This window comes from Saimiri boliviensis, chromosome 5 (genome assembly GCF_048565385.1).
Source record: "Saimiri boliviensis isolate mSaiBol1 chromosome 5, mSaiBol1.pri, whole genome shotgun sequence".
NCBI classification, from domain to species: domain Eukaryota; kingdom Metazoa; phylum Chordata; class Mammalia; order Primates; family Cebidae; genus Saimiri; species Saimiri boliviensis.
Window position 1 is genome coordinate 126,173,572 of NC_133453.1, and position 17,808 is coordinate 126,191,379.

The 17,808-nt window shown below is 48.1% G+C and overlaps 1 protein-coding gene across 9 annotated transcripts in view; it reads left to right on the forward strand.

Moving 5' to 3' along the window:
- The window catches only part of ARNT2 (aryl hydrocarbon receptor nuclear translocator 2), a 193,062-nt gene that overhangs the window by 37,257 nt on the left and 137,997 nt on the right, over positions 1-17,808 (forward strand). For 5 of the 9 annotated variants that reach the window (XM_039479922.2, XM_074399930.1, XM_074399931.1 and 2 more), the window contains exons 2-3: positions 7,004-7,118; positions 14,467-14,514. In XM_039479922.2, the coding sequence (XP_039335856.1) occupies positions 7,004-7,118; positions 14,467-14,514 (163 nt within the window). Of the gene's footprint in view, positions 1-30; positions 113-7,003; positions 7,119-14,466; positions 14,515-17,808 lie in introns of those variants that run through there. The other 4 variants (XM_074399929.1, XM_074399928.1, XM_074399927.1 and 1 more) reach the window with 2 other exon arrangements.

Genomic DNA, 17,808 nt, shown 5'->3' on the forward strand with positions numbered 1-17,808 from the left:
GAGATCGTTTTGAATTTTGATGTGTTACAGAATGCGTTCATGTTTCTGTGCTGCCCCAGATGCCTGTCTTTTCCAAATGTGGCAAAGCCTTCAGCTGCTTGGGGAAATCGAGGTGAGGGTCCTGTTCACGCCCGTTTCACACGAGCTCCTTGCCAGGCGCTGCTTGGCTGCCTGTCGCTAACTGGCGTCAAGAGGGGATGGATGGATGACTTGTCCGGGATCTCTGGGTTTCCTTCCCAGGGGTGTGTAGGGCTGTGGGGTCCCAGGGCCGTGACAAGTGCAGGCACACACTTCCCCACTTGGGCAAAGCTTTTAGCATCAGCAAGGAGGAGGCTGTTTCCTGTAAGCTCCAGGGTGGGCTGTGTATGTGGTTTGTGTGTATGTGGTATGTGTGCATGTGTGTGTGTTTGTGGTGTGTGTATAAGTAGTGTGATGTGTGTTTGTGGTGTGTGTGTGTTTGTGTGTGTGGTATGTGTATAAGTAGTGTGATGTGTGTTTGTGGTGTGTGTGTGGTGTGTATGTTCACTTGAATGGTTTGTGTGGTGAGATTTCTGTGAGTGGTGCATGGGTGTGGTATATGCGTGGTGTGTTTATTGATGTGAATGGTGGGTATGTTGGTGTGTGCATGTGTAGTTTGTGGTGTGTGTGGTGTGTGTGTGTGTATATGAGTGTATGAGCAGTGTGTGTGGTGTTTGTGAATGATGTGTGATGTGTGTGAGTGGTGTGTGTGTATGTGAATGGTGTACTTGTGTGTTGTGAGTGGTGTGTGTGTGATGTGTGTGAATGCTGTGCATGTGTTTTTGTGAGTGGTGTGTATGGTGTGTGTATGAATGGTGTGTATGTGTTAAGTGGTGTGAGTGGTGTGTGTGACTTGTGTGTGTGGTGTGTTGGTGTGTATGAATGGTATGTATGTATGTTGAGGTGAGTGGTGGGGGAGTGTGGGGTGTGTGATGTGTTGGTGTGTGTGGATGGTTGTGTGGTGTGTGTGTGAATAGTGTGCATGTGTATTGCTGTGACTGATGTGCGTGTAGTGTGTGTGTGAATGGTGTGTATGTGTGTTGATGTGAGTGGTGTGGGTGTGTGTGTGTGATATGTGTGAGTTCTGTGTATGTTGATGTGAGTGGTGTGTGTGTGTAAATGTTTGTGGACGTGAGTGGTGTATGCAAGGTGTGTGGGCTGAGTGTCATGTATGTGTGTTGAGAGTGGTGTGGAGGGGTGGGGTGTATGTGACTGTTGTGTATATGTGTTGATGTAGGGTGTGTGTGAGTGACGTGTTTGAGTATTGATGTGAGTGTGTCGGGTGTGTGGGGTGTGTGAATGTGTATGTGTGTTGATATGAGTGATGTGTGTTGGGTATGTGGGGTATGTGCGAGTATTATGTATGTGTGTTGATGTGAGTGGTATGTTTGGGTATTGATGTCGGGTGTGTGTGAGTGGTGTGTACCTGTGTTGATGTGGAGTGTTGTATATGTGTTGATGTGGGGTGTGTGTGAATGGTGTGTTTGGGTGTTGATGTGAGTGATGTGTGGCGGGGTGTGTGGGATGTGTGAATGTGTATGTGGGTTGATACGTGGGGTGTGTGAGTGTTGTGTATGTGTGTTGATGTGAGTGGTGTGTTTGGGTGTTGATGTGAGTGATGTGTGTCGGGGTGTGTGGTGTGTGTGAGTGGTATGCATGTGTGATGTGTGTCGGGGTGTGTGGTGTGTGTGAGTGGTATGCATGTGTGTTGTGTGTGTGAGTGGTGTGTGGCGTGTGTGTTGGTGTGTGAAGCCCTGAGAGGAGATGGGTGGGAGACAGGCTAGAGGCCGGTGCAATATGGACTGCGTGCAGGCCCCCACCCAGTTCAGGACTCGGCTCCGCGTAGGGAGGCCCGGGCGGGGTCTGCACTCCCTCCTGAGATCTGGGCAGGCCTGCCAGCTGGTGTAGACACACGACTCTGGGTAGAGGGACCGCTGGAGGTCAGCACAGGTGGAGCTGCCAGGGTTTGGCAGCTCCTCCTTCTGCCTCTGGCCACAACCTCACGCGGGGAACGTGTTATGAGTGGGGTGCTGAGTAGTCCAGAAGGCCTTCTGCCCGCCCTGCCCTTGCCTCTCTCGCACTCCTATGAGTTAGAACCAGAAAAACAACATTATAGAGGTGACTCGGCTCCTTACCGTAGCAAAATGATTGAGTCGTGTTCGCATCTATGCGTTTGTGTGTTTTTGTTGAACACTCGCATGTGCTGCTGCTGTGCCAGGCATCATTCTAAGTGCTTTACAACGATCAACTTCTTTAATCCTCATCACTCCAGGAGGTGCGTTGCTGTCCCCATTTCGCAGATAGAAAACCAAGGCAAAGAGAGGCTAAGTAATTTGTGCAAGGGTTGTGTAAAGATCACACATACATACACATACAGTGTCTGCTCGGAAAGACGTTCTGTTCTAGAGAAAGTAACAGAGGATAAGGAATATTTCTTCTGCTAGACATCATAAATAATTGGCTCCCCTTAATACTCACAATAACCGTGTGACGTATTTTCTTGATCTTCTAGAGGAGGAGTCTGAAGCTCAGAGAGGTTCAGTAGCTTCCCCATGGACCCATGGCTAGACGGAGTGACCCCAAAGCATGAGCCTGTCCTGCATGCCATGCAACTTTCATATGGGCCTGTGATTGAGAAACGTGGCCTGGGCACATCTCTTGCTGCCCCTGGGAAGGATCTGCCCAGCCAGCTGGCCTCCGCCTGGGCATCACGAGGGACAGGGACCACACAGTGGGTGGCCGAACACGTGTGAGCCTGCTCTGCCCTTTGCTAGCCAAGTGACAGGGTACAGGGCTGACCGGTTGCTGCTCAGTTTCCTCATCTGTAAAATAGGATGAATTTGTATGTACCTCATAGCGTGGATGTAAATAAAGCTTATGCAATCAAGATGGCAGAGTGCTGGGAGGAGCAGAGTTAGCACCCAACGTAAGTCTTAGTTTAGGTAAAATTGTATCATTGTTCTTAAGCCAATCCGTCCTATTATTGGACACTTATTATTTAAAAAGGGCTTCATCTTCCGGTCTGTCTCATCCATTCATTGCTTCTAGTTCCCACCCGTTATATATACTTTCTCCTGTGTCTTCCATGTGAAATCCTTTAAAAATCTTTTTCTATTTGTGATCAATCAACTGGCATATCATTAAATTGGCATTCAATTAACACATGCATTGAGGGAAAAATCTAGAATATTTAAAGAAATAAGAAGAGCTCTTAGGAGAAAATAAAACCTACCTATAATTTTCACAACAGACATAGCCAAGTTTAACATATTAGTGTATTTCTATGTGTCTTTTAGTCTTTTTTCCATGCATATAACACACACACACACACACACACACACACACACCCTCCCTCTCATCTCCCATCACAGTGAGGGAGAAGCTATGTCTGTGTCAGGTCCTGGGCAGCGGGGAATGTGTTTGTTGGGGGTTTACATGTACGTGGATATTCTAAGTCTGTTGACAAAGACTGCTGAGCTCTCCTCTGGAAAGGCTCTACTCACGTCCACCCCCGACCGCAGGGTGTGGCGGTGGTTGCACAGTCACCCGGAGGTATCCAGAGTGTGATTTTCTCCCTAGACGCAGTGGTCAGTGCCCTTTGCTTGGAGTGAAATTCAGAAACCCAGGAGCAGATCAGCAACTGGCTGACAGGGCTGCTCTTCATCTAAGGTTTAGCTTTCTTTGCTCTGTTGATACCAGGCCCTGTCTTTGGGACTCTCACCTCCAGCCTGGCCAGGGACCTTCCTAAGCCACCTTCTCTGGGTGGACAGCCCAAGAGCTTTGCTTGCTTGGACTTAACGTAACAGAGAAAAGATGCCAGATTTGGGAAGCGGGCAGTCACTTTTCCAGGGAAGGCTGACAACTGATCACATTATAGATATGGACCTAGATTACAGAGGAGAGACTTGTGTGTTTTTTTTTTTTTTAACTTTTTTTTGAATTTATTAAGGGCAGCTCCTAAAAATCAACATTAGACAAACATTTTACCTTTAAAGTCAATTTTAGTCTCATCGATTGCATTTTCTGTTTGGCTTACTTAGTATCCAGAACACTTAGTTACCAAAAATAGCATTTGATAAGATGAGGCATCCATTCCTTAAATAAACTTTTTAAAGTAGGCATAGGAGCAGATTCCTTGACAACAGAAAGAATGTCTTAAACCAGCAGCTCATTCCAGTTAAATGCAAGGCGCAAGCAAGATTGCTTACCATCAGCAAAATCACGGTCATTTTAATTCTTGTTGCTTGAGTGATTTTTCCCCAAGCACTGTGTTAGGCTCATTACATACCTTGTTCTTAATTTTAATTTTTATTAAAAAAAATTTTTTTTTAGATAGAGTTTCGCTCTGTTGTCCAAGCTGGAGTGCAGTGGCACAATCTTGGCTCGCTGTAACCTCTGCCTCCTGGTTCAAGTGATTCTCCTGCCTCAGCCTCCGGAGTAGCTGGGATTACAGACATGAGCCACAATGCCTAGCTAATTTTGTATTTTTAGTAGAGATAGGGTTTCTCCGTGTTGGTCAGGCTGGTCTCAAACTCCCGACCTCAGGTGATCCGCCCGCCTTGGCTTCCCAAACTGCTGGGATTACAGGTGTGAGCTACCACACAAGGCCCTTAATTTTTAAAATGCCCCTTCGAGGTACATATTAGGAACATTTCACAGCTGACACTTTGACCTAGCATGGCCCTGTCACTCATAGCTGGGAAGTGTCCAAGTTATGAGTTGAAACCAGGTGTATTTGATTGCAAAGTCGTGACTTTCTTTTACTCCATGATAGGCCATTTTTACTCAGTATTGCTCTGAAAGTTCTGGCCAGTGAAATGGGACATGAACAAAAGAAACTAGACATGAAATAAGACAAGAAAAAGAAAAGTCACTTGTGGGGACCCACGCAGTTCACCTGATCTGTCCTTGCCTCGCTCCACCCATCTGTCGGAGGAAAGGACTGGGTTTTTCAGTATTCCCCACCAGCCAAGGTTTGGGGAAGCTTCACTCTTTGCAACTTACATTGCAAAAACTCTGGGCATTTTTATTTTCCCCAGATTAAATTCAGGTGATTGGAAAAGGCAGGGATGACAACCTTTCTAGGATTACCAACAATGGATAAGGTCTCATCCAGCCTGAAATTTCTTCAACTCGAAGGCAGGAATGAGGTAATGGCTTTAAAATACCCAAACTTGTGCTCCTTAGAACATTAGCTGAGCAGGTGAAACATTTTTACAGTTTCCACAATTAGAGACATGTATGATATGCTGGGATAACCAAAGTTAAGCAAACTTCTTTATGTAGGTAAGACTTCTCAATATGATTTTAATGGACGCTGGCATCTTTAAGAAAGGGGATAAGTGCACAGCTTTTTTCTTAACTTACTGGACCACGGAACTCTTTTTCTTAGAGAATCTTAAGGGGCTGCTGTTCTGTGGAACTTATTTTAGGAAGCAGTGACTTTCATTGTCATCGGTGTTTGCTCTAACAGTGATTCTGCCCTTCAGTTTGGGGACGTAATTGACTCATTGTGTTTAGCCTCCATTTCAGAAAAATATAAATATTTTATCAAAGCAGGCAGATGATAAGGTTGTTGGGTTATTGCTTTTAATACCATCTAGCTGTCTTAAACTCAGTTATCTAAAGGGGAAAGAATTCCTTTAAGAGGATGATTCTTTTTTTCCCCTTGAGGACTTTTCAATATGTACCTTGGTTTAAAAAAAACAAAACAAGTGTAATCATTCCCAAAGTTTTGTGGACGTAGCAGAGTGACTAAGTTAGATTTTGTTTATTGTGAAATCGTATGGTGTATTGTGAAATTCTTCTTTAAGAGCTTTGAGTGGGATAGTTCAAGTCGAGCTTCAAATGTGTTTATTAAACATACAGTATTTTGGGGTGTAACTGTGGGTCAGCTGTCACAGGGATCCCTGGTTTCTGCTGAAAGGAAACAGAGCAGTCACCTATACCAAGTGTGCCCTGGCAGCACCCCCTGGCATCTCTGTCCACTAAGAAGGGCCCAGATTCCTTATGTATCCTGATCCGTCTTCTTAATATGTTTTTGTAGATTGCTGCTTCTCTTCTTTCCCTGGGTGAAAGTTGAGCTAAGAAAAGCTAACACTCTGGAAGTCCATCTCAAGCACAGGAAACAGAATCACAGAGACCTCTTGAAATATTTGTCGTGTCATGGAATGGTCTGAGGAAAGGGTGCCTGAGCTTAGGAGCTCTCCGTTAAGTAGGAAGGAGAGACTTCTTAGGGTGGTTTCTTTGAAATCAGGGATGCCTAACATGACCTTAATGAGCGTCCAAAAGTGTCTGGCTTATGAGAAATACTGTCTTGGCCACGGTGTGCAGAAAAGGTACTCTCATTTAGGGCCAGACCTTCTTATTCTTTAAATTAATATTTATTCCGGAATGGTCCAGTGCCAGAGATCCAGGAAGCCCTAGCCTGGCCTGCTATACCCCGAAGTGATGCTTTTAACACCCTAGATCAAGAAGAGAGGGGCCAATCAGGGCTCAGATCCTCAGGGCTTCTGAGTCCAGAGTAGGCGTGACAACCAGCCTTTCTGCTTGAACATGAATGCAGGGCAACGAAGGGGCACCGGCGGGCGCTGCCACAGGGATTGCCTCTCGGGCAGTGTGCCCCGTCTGGGTTACCCGAAGTTGATTCTTTCCCTCAGGGTTTGGCTGTGCTGCCTGGATTCCTGGACATCTTACCTGCCTCCAGGTGGCCAGGAGACAGGAATCCCTTATGAAAGCTGCTAAGCTGTGCTCATTCTTTTTAACCACCCTTCCAATCAATAAATCTGAGAGTTCTGCCAGAGATACCCTTTTCCAGAGAAAGAGGACAGCCTTGCCCAGCTGCATGGCTGATGCTGGCCAAGTGGTGGCAGGTCCCCGGGCTCTCCACGCAGGTGCGCCTTCTGGTGTACCGCATGACAGCTTTCTTGCCTGGTGCTGCACTTTTCTGGCATTGACAAAACCTCTCGTCTTTGCTGAATTCCAGAAATGGCTTCAGACATACCTGGATCGGTGACGTTGCCCGTTGCCCCCATGGCGGCCACCGGACAGGTGAGGATGGCGGGGGCCGTGCCTGCCCGTGGAGGAAAGCGACGTTCCGGGTAAGCGACCTCAGCGTTTCCAGGAATCGGCTTAAGAAATGTTGAGCAATGCTCTTGACCTGTTAGGAAAATATTGTTTCTCCCCCTCCTGTAGAATAAAAGCTCAGCAGTATGCATCCTGTTTAGCTTTTGCAAGATTCCTAAATATGCACATAATTTGCTTCTAAGTGTTCTGGGCCTCAGCACACAGCTGGGGACTTCTGTTTGCTTGTCCTGGTGGCGAGAATGTGCTCTGTGATCCTGCTGGGCCTGGCTCAGGCCCTCTGAAGGGAGGGGCTCCCCCGTTATCCTGCCTCCAAGGCAGTTTGGAAGCACTGCTGAGCTGGGCTCCAGCCCCTGGGGGCTGCAAAGTTTCCACTCTCAGGCCGCCCATCCTTCCCTCCTCCAAAGATGGTGTGCAGGAATTCCTTTCAAAAGAATTGGTTAAAGCTCCGCAGCTGAAGACCAGACAGTTGGCATTGCATGCTGCTTTGCTAGTGAAGGTGGTAATAATACTAAGTGCTATTGTTCTAAGTGTCTTGTTCTGATAGGGCCAGAAATATCACCACTCTTGAGCAGATGGAACCCAAACTGCAGCTATTCATGATGCATAGTATTTGTGGCTGTACCAAGACCTAAAAAACCAACAAGCCAACCAGCCAGCCAACGATCTAACCAACCAGAATCATGCAGGAAAAGCACAAGGCTCATTTCAGTCTCCATGTACCACCTAGCCCCTTTCCCCTGTTGAATCGATTTGATTTTTTATGACAACAAGGTTTGATAAACAAGGTTTCTCATGAAGGTGAATCAATTTGTACTTCTTTTTTTTTTTTTTTTTTTTTTGAGACGGAGTTTCGCTCTTGTTACCCAGGCTGGAGTGCAACCTCCGCCTCCTGGTTCAGGCAATTCTCCTGCCTCAGCCTCCTGAGTAGCTGGGATTACAGGCATGCGCCACCATGCCCAGCTAATTTTTTGTATTTTTAGTAGAGACGGGGTTTCACCATGTTGACCAGGATGGTCTCGATCTCTTGACCTCGTGATCCACCCCCCTTGGCCTCCCAAAGTGCTGGGATTACAGGCGTGAGCCGCCACGCCCGGCCCAATTTGTACTTTTAAAGCAATTTCTGCGAACACACAGCTTCTTGGGAATGCAGCTGTCCAGTTACAGCAGAACCCACTTCTCACAGCCTAAGGCCTGCGCGGTGGGCCCGTTTTTAGGCGGTCCAGTATGATTCTTAAAGGGAGCGGAGGTGGAAGGGAGCGGTAGGAAACATGAGGGTCTGGGATGGAGCGCGGATGGAATGCCAAAGCATATTTGGCCTTGTCATTTTAGGTTGTACAAACACTGTTGTGTGTGCCGTGTAGTCTCCAAAGGAGGGCTTGAGATTTTTATGATTAGGGAGAGGGTTAAAAAGCCCAGCCACCGAGCTCAGTGGTGACGCCAGCTTTCCCTGTGTTCAGCGCGCTCACTGGCACGCGCTGGGTGCTGATGCAGCCAGTTCTCCATGCAGCTGCCACGTCTTTACAGCGGGACCAGCAGAGCGCTAATGAGCAGTGTTGGTGCCTGGGGCAAAGCTCCTTAGATCAACTCTGTAATAAATGATGTGGCTTGCCTCTGGGGCTTCCTGCAAACACAGCCATCCCATTTCAACCAGCCATTCTTCCTCACTAGGTGCTAAGCTCAGCAGTTGCTAAAAGCAGACAAGAGGTGTCAACATATCAACTTCATTGATTTTTGATGGTTCCGGGACTTTAAAAATTATTTAAAATGTCTATACCCACTCTAACTTGCATTTCCTGAGGACAGAGCCCCATGGCTTGCCCAAGTCCTTTTCTGGGGAAGAGGCCGGCACAGGACTCTGTGATGAGGGAGGCGGGCTGAGCCAGGGTCAAGTCCAGGCAGAGATGCTCAGGCCCAGCCTAGTACTTACAGGTCCAGGAGCCATCTCTGTGCCAGGAAGTCACCTCTGAGCCGCTGCCAGGCGTTTCCTCTTCCCTCCCACAGGACAGGGGCTGCAGTGACTTGGGGCTCTTTCCCTCCCTGGCCTCCATGTTTCTGACCCAGCCTGGTGTCCAGACACAGATCTGTGGTTGCTCCCTGAGCTTATGATTAGACTGGGGACCCAGTCCTTTTATTTTATTTATTGTATTTTATTGTATCGTATTTTTAGAGACAGGGTCTCACTCTGTTGCCCAGGCTGGTTTTGAACTCTTGGTCTTAAGCAATCCTCGTGCCTTGGCCTCCCCAAGTGTTGGGATTACAGGTGTGAGCCACTGCATCCAGCTTCAGTCCCATTTCTGAAGAAGCCCTCCACCACTGTGTGTCCCTTCCTGGGTCACACACACATAGCATCGCACTGGAGGCAGGTGTGGATCCTGAGCAGGTAGAGAGATAGCCTAGCATTGAGTTCCACTTAAAGCCAAGGGAACGAAACATCAAGAAAAGAAATGAGTGAGGAAGGAGGGGGAGCAGCAATTGCCGACAGCCCGTCGGGAGCGAAGGCATGACTGTGGAAGGCAAGCCAGTGACCCTGACCTCTAGGGTGCTGGTCCTCCACCATCCCGCCTCTTGGGGTCCATGTCCCTATTCCTTTTCCCTGCCGGAGGGAGAGAGCCAACAAACTGTGGTCCCACTTGCCAAGCCTCAGTGGCTTAGGGACGTATCCTGTGTCTAAGCAAAGACACCTCCGTTTTTACAGGGCCGTTTCCATAGTAATTCTTGCATCTGATGTTTTACATGTTTTGCTGAAATTCTGTGATTGAGGCCACTGCTGTTCTAGAAGCTCGTGGTAACAACTCCTTCAACCACAGCCCGAACACTTAGCTAAGTGCAAAGGAGACCCTGATGGAAATCACTCACACTCATGGAAACGCAGGTGACCCCATGGCAAAGCCCGTGCGCCCGTGCCAGGGCACGCATTTCCCCCGCCCTCCCTACTGATGGCGTGCTGTTCTTCCACCTCCCCCTTCCCTCTGAGAACGTGGGACATGGTGGAGAGACTCAGAGAGAGGCTCAGAGAGAACCGGTATCTCGCAGTTGGGATCCTCCAGGCCTCCCGCATGGCCCAGCACTGTGGCTTTTCATGGTTTAACTTCCTCCCCACTTCCCCAGCAGCCTTTATCAGTAAGCGTCTTGGCAAGCTACCTGCTCTCCCAGCAGCTGGGACTCATGGTGAAGGTTCCGAAGTCCCAGATTCTTTTTATGTTTTTTTGAGACAGTCTCGCTCTGTCACCCAGGCTGGAGTACAGTGGTGGGATCTCGGCTCACTGCCACCTCCACTTCCTGGGTTCAAGCAGTTCTCTGCCTCAGCCTTCCGAGTAGCTGGGATTACAGGCAGCCACCATCATGCCCGGCGAATTTTTGTATTTTGAGTAGAGCCGGGCTTTCACTCTCTTGGCCAGGCTGGTCTTGAATTCCTGACCTCGTGACCCACCCGTCTCGATCTCCCAAAGTGCTGGGATTATGGGCATGAGCCACCACACTCGGTCCCCAGATTCTTTCAAAAGTGATTCCACATACGTGGGAGACATGAGCTGGAGTGTCACCTGGAATGGCAGTTTGTAGAAACCTCCCTGATCTCAGCAACAGGGTGGTGAGGGGTAGGGGGCTTCCTTGGGGCAAATTCAGTTAGGAGGAAGCAGCGGTGACTAGTTAAGGTTTGTGTCTGTCCCAAAGCTAGCCTTGGATAGGGACAGAGGGTAGAGAGTGAGGGCAGGGATGTGTCCGTCCCTTTTTACTTGGAGTCCAATGCTGGGCTTCTAAAATAGCATCACTGAGGAAAAACTACTTTCAAGTTACTTATAGCCGATAGACCGGCACCTCCCTCTAAGGTAACCCCAGAAGCCGCTGGGATATGGTCACATTACAGGCGGATTTCCGTAAGCAGCTGTTTCTCTTGGTGAGCTCTATATGTTCTAGCATTGCTGCAGTCTGGGTGGTCAGTCCAGGCTCTGACAGAGGAGCATTTTCCGGCAGCCCTTGACACTTCACCTGTTGCGGAAGCTTCGGGTTGGGCCAGGGTCATTCCTTTGCTGTCACTGTGGGACCAGCCCGTTTATCTCACTGGAGCCCAAGTGACTTCTTTTTAGTGGCTCGTGTTTGATGAAGCGTTATTATTATTACACAGTCATGGTGAGGGAGCTTCGCGTCACTTACTCCTAATTGCAGGTTCAGAAACGCCTATCATGGCTCCTTCTCAAGGCAGGCATTCAGGCTCATTGACAGAAAAGCACAGTTAAGTGCATTTTCAGCCCACTTTTTGAAGACTCTTCTGCTATCCGTTCACTGTGCTGAATTAAAGTGAATACAATAGGACTTAAAAGTCTTATTTTGATTACTCTCCTTTAATATCCAGATGCTACTGTATGATAGAGACACATTAAAGATATAAAATAAAGGATGATTTATTTAGACTTACAGCAAGAAATAGGCATAGCTGATGGTAGTCCTATTTAAAGTAGAGATTCTGAGATGGCGATAGGGGGCCCAAGCAACAGCATCTTTGCAGGTGTGGCTCTGAAAGGCTCTTTGTGTCCTCCAGGGTTGCACTGTTTCCCACATTGCTGATGAGCCAGTGAGACTGTTTTCAGGTGGATTGAGTCATCTCGAGCACTTGAACAATCATTAGTGTCCTGATTTATCTCCTGGCTTGCCCCTGACTTTCTAGAGCTGATGGCCCTAGATTTATCTCCTGGTTCGCCCCCGACTTTCTAGAGCTGACTAGTTAGGGTTTGTGCCGGTCCCAAAGCTTGGGTAGGGACAGAGGGTAGAGAGTGAGGGCAGACATGCACACGTGGGAGGTACAGGATCTTGGTCCCTAATATTCCCGGACAAATGCTGGTTCCTGGATTCCCCGAGGCCTTCAGAAGGCTCTGGGTCTGGAGCAAGGCTGTCCCCTTTCTCATCCCCTCTGCTTGATTGAGCCACAGCTAACCTGGCCAACGGGGGATTGTGTACCATGGGGCTCACTTCCTCATCTGTCTGCTCCCGCAAAGGGCTGGGTAAAGAACAGAGCTATCTTTGTGAAAACGAGGGTGACCAACAATTGTGGTTTGCCCAGGACTCTTCTGCTTTTAGCACTGAAGTCCTGGATCCCAGGTATCTCCTTACCTATCCAGACAAAATCAGGATGCTTGATCACCCTAACACCCCTAAGATCACACAGGCTGAGGACGGAGGGCTGGCTTACAACTTGTATTTTGCAGGCGTACTGACGATCACACTCATACCAACTTGAGCTAAAAGAAATTTTAAAGATAACTGTATGTCTCACACTCACTTGTGGTTTTGTTAAATGCTTGCTTGTGTTCTTTGGAATGTTGCAACTGCTGTTTTTTTTTTTTTTTTTCTTAGCCCTGAAATGTTTTTGACAGCACGCTTGGGGTGTTAAATAACCTGCCTGTGGACAGCAAACTCGCTCTTCCCCATAGTGAACACTAGGTGGCAGTGTGGTTCCGCGGCTCTGCAGAACCCCGGGTGGATTTGGTTACAGCATTTTTGCTCGTTTACCTTCCCTGTGTTACTTTCCGGGAAAGGTGGGGTGACTGTTTAGTGGTGATGCAGAATATCGATAGCCTTGATTCATTTAGAAAGTCTTGCATTCAGCTCCTACTTGTCCACAACATCAGCAGCTGTAAAGCTGCTGTGATGTCTGGCTTTCCAAACGACCTTGCAGAGGTGTGTGTCTGTCTCTTAGAGGTGTCTGTATGGCCCTTTAGCTGTCCTTTTTCTTTCGTACTGTTCTTCTTCCGCAGTTCCTCTCCTCTTTGTGCATAGGCATTTCTGTTGTCATCCTGTCCTCTTTTTCAATTACGTGACTCCTTCTGTTCTTGGACTCTCAGCATAGCCCTTGTGTCTGAGAACCAGAGATTCCAAATTAGCAGGGATTCTCTCAGGTCATTCCAAACAAAATAAGACCCAGATCAGAACTTTGGCTACGCTGCACATAAAACAAAAGCAAAAGGTACTTATTTTAAGAAGAAAATACTTTTCTGCTTTATGGGATTGCAGTCCCTAGGTCCCTCAAGTTTCCCCAAAGCCCCTAGAGACTATGATTTGTCTTGTTGGGGGCTTCTTGGGTGTGCCCGTGCAATGATGGCTCGCCCTGTGTGACCTGGCCGTTTCCCGGTAACCTGGGTGTCCTGTGCCTTCTTCAAGCCACTCATTTAGCCACTGAAGCCCTGCCCTTAGAGTCTGGGGGTGGGGGTCACCCTTTCTGGGAGGCCAGCAGCTCTAGAATCTGTCGCAGTAGTGATTTAATACACACTCCATTCTGATACTGAGCTGTTCAGGCAAGGAATTTCTCGGTCCAGGCTGCCAGGCAGGCTGGCCTCCCTTCTGCTTGGATTCCATGGGAGCTGTGCCTCATTCAGTCCCCCAGGACTACAGAGAACAAGACAGAAAACGCAGGGGCTCTGAAACATTGTCTCCAAGGAGCTCCACTCACCCGAGATGTGCAGGAGAGCTCAGACATCTGTGTCATTTTTCATTTTGGTCCCCAAGGACTGTGGGTACACTTGAACCAATGAAATACCCACTCTGCCCTAACATGTTCAGGAATCACGTGAATTACCATTAGAGAGGCAAGATTTTTTGAGAAGAGTTTGAGAGATTAGTTCAGCAAGTATCTATCAAGACTTTTTGTTTTGTGTTTACACTGAGAGACCCAGTAAAGGGTGACTCTGAATAGTTACTTGGCGAGTTTCCACCAGCACAGCCGATTTGAGTAACTTGGGCCCCAAACAGCCATTTCCCCCTCAACAACCATGTTTGCTCCTGGATTTAATAGGGCAATGGCCTTAAATGCCCTTTTCACTTTGACTCATCAAGAACAGCCACATTTTCAAGCAGTACAACCAGCAATATGTTCTCTCTTCCTTGTGATCCCTGCACCCTGAAAACTTGTTTTCACAATCCCCCGAGCCTTTTTAGTCTGTTAATATACCATACGATAAATTAAGAAACAAGTCTCAATATGGAATAGATGATGTGGAAGGGAGCAGGTATTTCCAAAGATGGTAAGAGACGAGGAAGATAAACCTTTCCATCATAGCCAGAGCAATCCATTGGCTGCTAAGAGTTCTAAGAAGGGAACGGCATGTGGAGTTCTGGAGGAGACAAGTTGATACTTGACTATTCCCAGCCATAGAATTAATGGGGCTTATACTGAAGACCTTTCATTTTGCCTCTTCCTGTCTTGAACCTGTTTGATGATCATGTAGAGATATTGCTTGTTCCACTGCCAAAGGTTGGGACCAGTGGATAGCAGTCCTAGTGAATAAAGCTCCTTTTGTTCCAGCAGCTCCTGTTACCAGTTAACATGTTCTCCTGATAATCAGTACTCACTTGATGATCTTGACTTTTCAGAATGGACTTCGATGATGAAGATGGTGAAGGTCCCAGTAAATTTTCAAGGTAAGTTTATTTTATTTTCCTTAGACTTAAAGAGCCAAGGCCGGGCACGGTGGCTCACACGTGTAATCCTAGCACTTTGGGAGGCGAAGGCGGGCAGGCGACCTGAGGCTGGGAGTTCGAGACCAGCCTGACCAACATGGAGAAACCCCATCTCTACTAAAAATACAAAATTAGCTGGACATGGTGGCGCATGCCTGTAGTCCCAGCTACTCGGGAGGCTGAAGCAGAAGAATCGCTTAAACCTGGGAGGCAGAGGTTGCCGTGAGCTGAGATCACCCTGTTGCACTCCAGCCTGGGCAACAAGAGCAAAACTCAGTCTCAAAAAAAAAAAAAAAAAAAAAAGAAGCCAATAGCCAACAGTCACCTTAGTGAAAGATACAAGAATGTAACATCTTTTGTCATTGAAAAAGCCATTGCCTGCAGTGTGGCCATCTTTCTGGTCCCTCACTCTGTGACGGTATTTGGCCCAGTGGCAGCTGGCTATTAGTGACCCTACCACATCCTAGCATAGAAGATCAGCAGGTAAGTAACAAGTCATTAACTCTGTTTGCTTTAGAAGCAATAAATGTCAGTTTTAAGTGTTCCTTTTTAAAAGACAGAGGGCTTTTTAAAAAGTATTTTTTAAAAGCCTGATGTCTTTTTAAAAGGAATCCATTAAAATTGATATTCATTGCTTATAAAGCAAACAGAGGCATTCATTCTTGCTGAAAAGCCCTAGAGTTCAAGTTGAGAAAAAACTGTCGAGATTAAATCTTTGATTAATCTTGGAAATAAGAAGAGAGATGAGAAACCAGGGCAGCTGTATTTTGGATGCAGGATGGAAAACTGGGTTTCCAGCTCCTAAGAACTGTATTGCCAACTGGCCATGGGACAGCATCTTTAGCTGGGTCCGCAGGGCCCTCCTGAGTGCTGACCACCTCACGGAAAGTTTGCTGGATCACAAGTGCCACGGGGTTCCATACGTGACATCCACGAAGGATAAGGCAGGCCCAGCCCCAGACTCTCTTTTTTGTTTGTTTGTTTGTTTGATTAAGATATGGTGGGAAGTTCGGTAGTGTTGACAGGAAGGCACAAATCATTCCATCATTCTTATTCTTAGCAAAATTCACATCTGGACCCGCTTACCTAAGGAAGGGCCTGCCTTGACATTCCTCCCCAGCAGCCACGCCTCCAGGCCTTCCCAATTCTTGCTCGTTTATGAACATGAAAACTTGCTGTGGGTGACGGTGGCTTTCCCCCTGTATCCATGGTCCGCAGTTTGGGCTGATGGCCTCAGTTACTTTTGGAGGAACCCCTTGCATATTGAATCCTGGGCCCCCGAGCTACCCTAGTTTTTTCCCCTCATGGTGGTCATTTTTGGTGACAGTTCGTGCATTGCTATTGTGAGCTCAGCACACTTTCCCACCAGTCCAAGAGGGACATGCGTCTCATGACTTCCCAGGGATTCCGAGTCTCCATGTCCATCGTAAACGCTCATCATGCCTTACACTTTCCTCCCCAAGATCTTTTCCTTCCGTCTTCCAACTTCTGCTTCAGGTGAAACAGTAGAGAGGAGACGGAGAACATTTTGGTCACCAGTGACCTTGGAGTTCCTAATCAAAACAAGACATGAGTTTCAATAACAGAAGCCTGGATTGCGTTCCCTCAGTGCAGACGGAACTGCAGCTTCGACATCCACCCATTTCTCAGGATACATTTTAATAGCAGGGTGTGCTTTCTTGCCCAGATGGAAACAAGGGCACTTATCTCCCTGGCCCAGTTTGCTCTCCCTGTACACAGCCTCCGTTTATGAAGCAACAATGACTCTTGATTTCTCGGTGTCAGAATTCCCCTGGAGATAATATTCCACAGCGTGCTAACCTCAGGAAGTGATGATTCCTGGGGCCTCAGAACACAGAGAGGAAGAGGGATGAGGATTGGCATTTGCTTGACATTGGAGATCAGTGTCAGTGATGAAATAACAGTGCATGGGGACAAAGGGCTCGTTGTATTAGGCCCGATCATTTGGAAACAGAAACTCTCCACTCTGGGGGACTATCTCAGGAGTCTGTCTGTGAGTCTGTTTTTATACAGTCAAGGTTCAAACCCCGGCTTCTGTGAACCATTTCATTCCCCCTGTGACAAATAAGAAGATAGGGTGTGATTCTGGCCTATGCTTTACTAATAGGGATCCGTTTGTAACGCCACCGAGGCCGCTTGATTCTCACAAGAGGCTCAACTGCTGGGCCCGCAGTGAAAGGGCCTGTGGCTTCATCTGAGCTGCTCGGCACTGGGGAGACGGCCGAGTCCAGGAGTCCACCCTCATCCCCACACTGCGCGGTGGCTGTGGCCGCTGTCCAGGGGAGGGGTGGAGACTCTGCTTCCAATTGGCATGGCACACCCTGGCGTGTCTCCTGTCTGCTTTTCCTCTTCTTACAATCAGGCAAGAGAAGCCCCCTTCGTGTGAGGGCCTGGAAGAGACAGAGGCTGCCTCGTGAGCCAGCACCCACCGTAGTTTGTTGACTCAGAATCTGGGCATGGTCCTGTGCCATGGTTTCTGTCCCTTGATGTGTGTGTGCAATCAGCTTTTCCAGCTTTTTGCAAAGGGGCTTCCCAATTCACATGTCCTGCCTATCATGAGTTTTCCCGGCTCAATTTTTGGTTTGGGAAGTATGGCCATAGTCACAAAGGACCTAAATTACAGCCAACTTGGTGAGGTTCCTACTTTAGCACAGCCAGGCCCATTACAGCAGGCCTCAGATGCAACAAAGTAGTAGATGTGAAACTGCTACTCTGCCATGTGACCTCAGGCACGCACACACAAGCGCTCACATGTGCGCGCCCACACGTGCACACGCAGTCCAGGAGCCTGCCTTCCAGTGCCAGAAATGAAGGCCCGCTTCACTGCATCCCAAGGCCTCGGCTCTTTCTCACACGTGGGATTCATGGCGCCCTGGGAGCTGTGATATGCAGAACGTGGTTCTGCCTGCGTTCGAAGTTTCCTTCCTCCACACAGAGTCGCAGGGATCTGGGGGGCAGAAGCCAGACCACAGTGGGCTGAGGACTGATTGGGAGATGAGGACTTGAAGGTAACATGGGAACAATTCTTTGAGCAGTTGGGATGTAAATAAAAAAGCAAGGGGCTCTGGGAGGGGTACTTATTAAGGATGGGAAGATCATGAGTGCATACATGTAAGGAGGGAAAGAATGGGGATAGCCAGAGATTTGGAAGGCCCAGGAGTGAGGCTGGGGAGAGATGGGTCCAGAGGACGAGGAAGAGCCCCCAGCACACCGCAGGGAGCACGCATGCTCTGA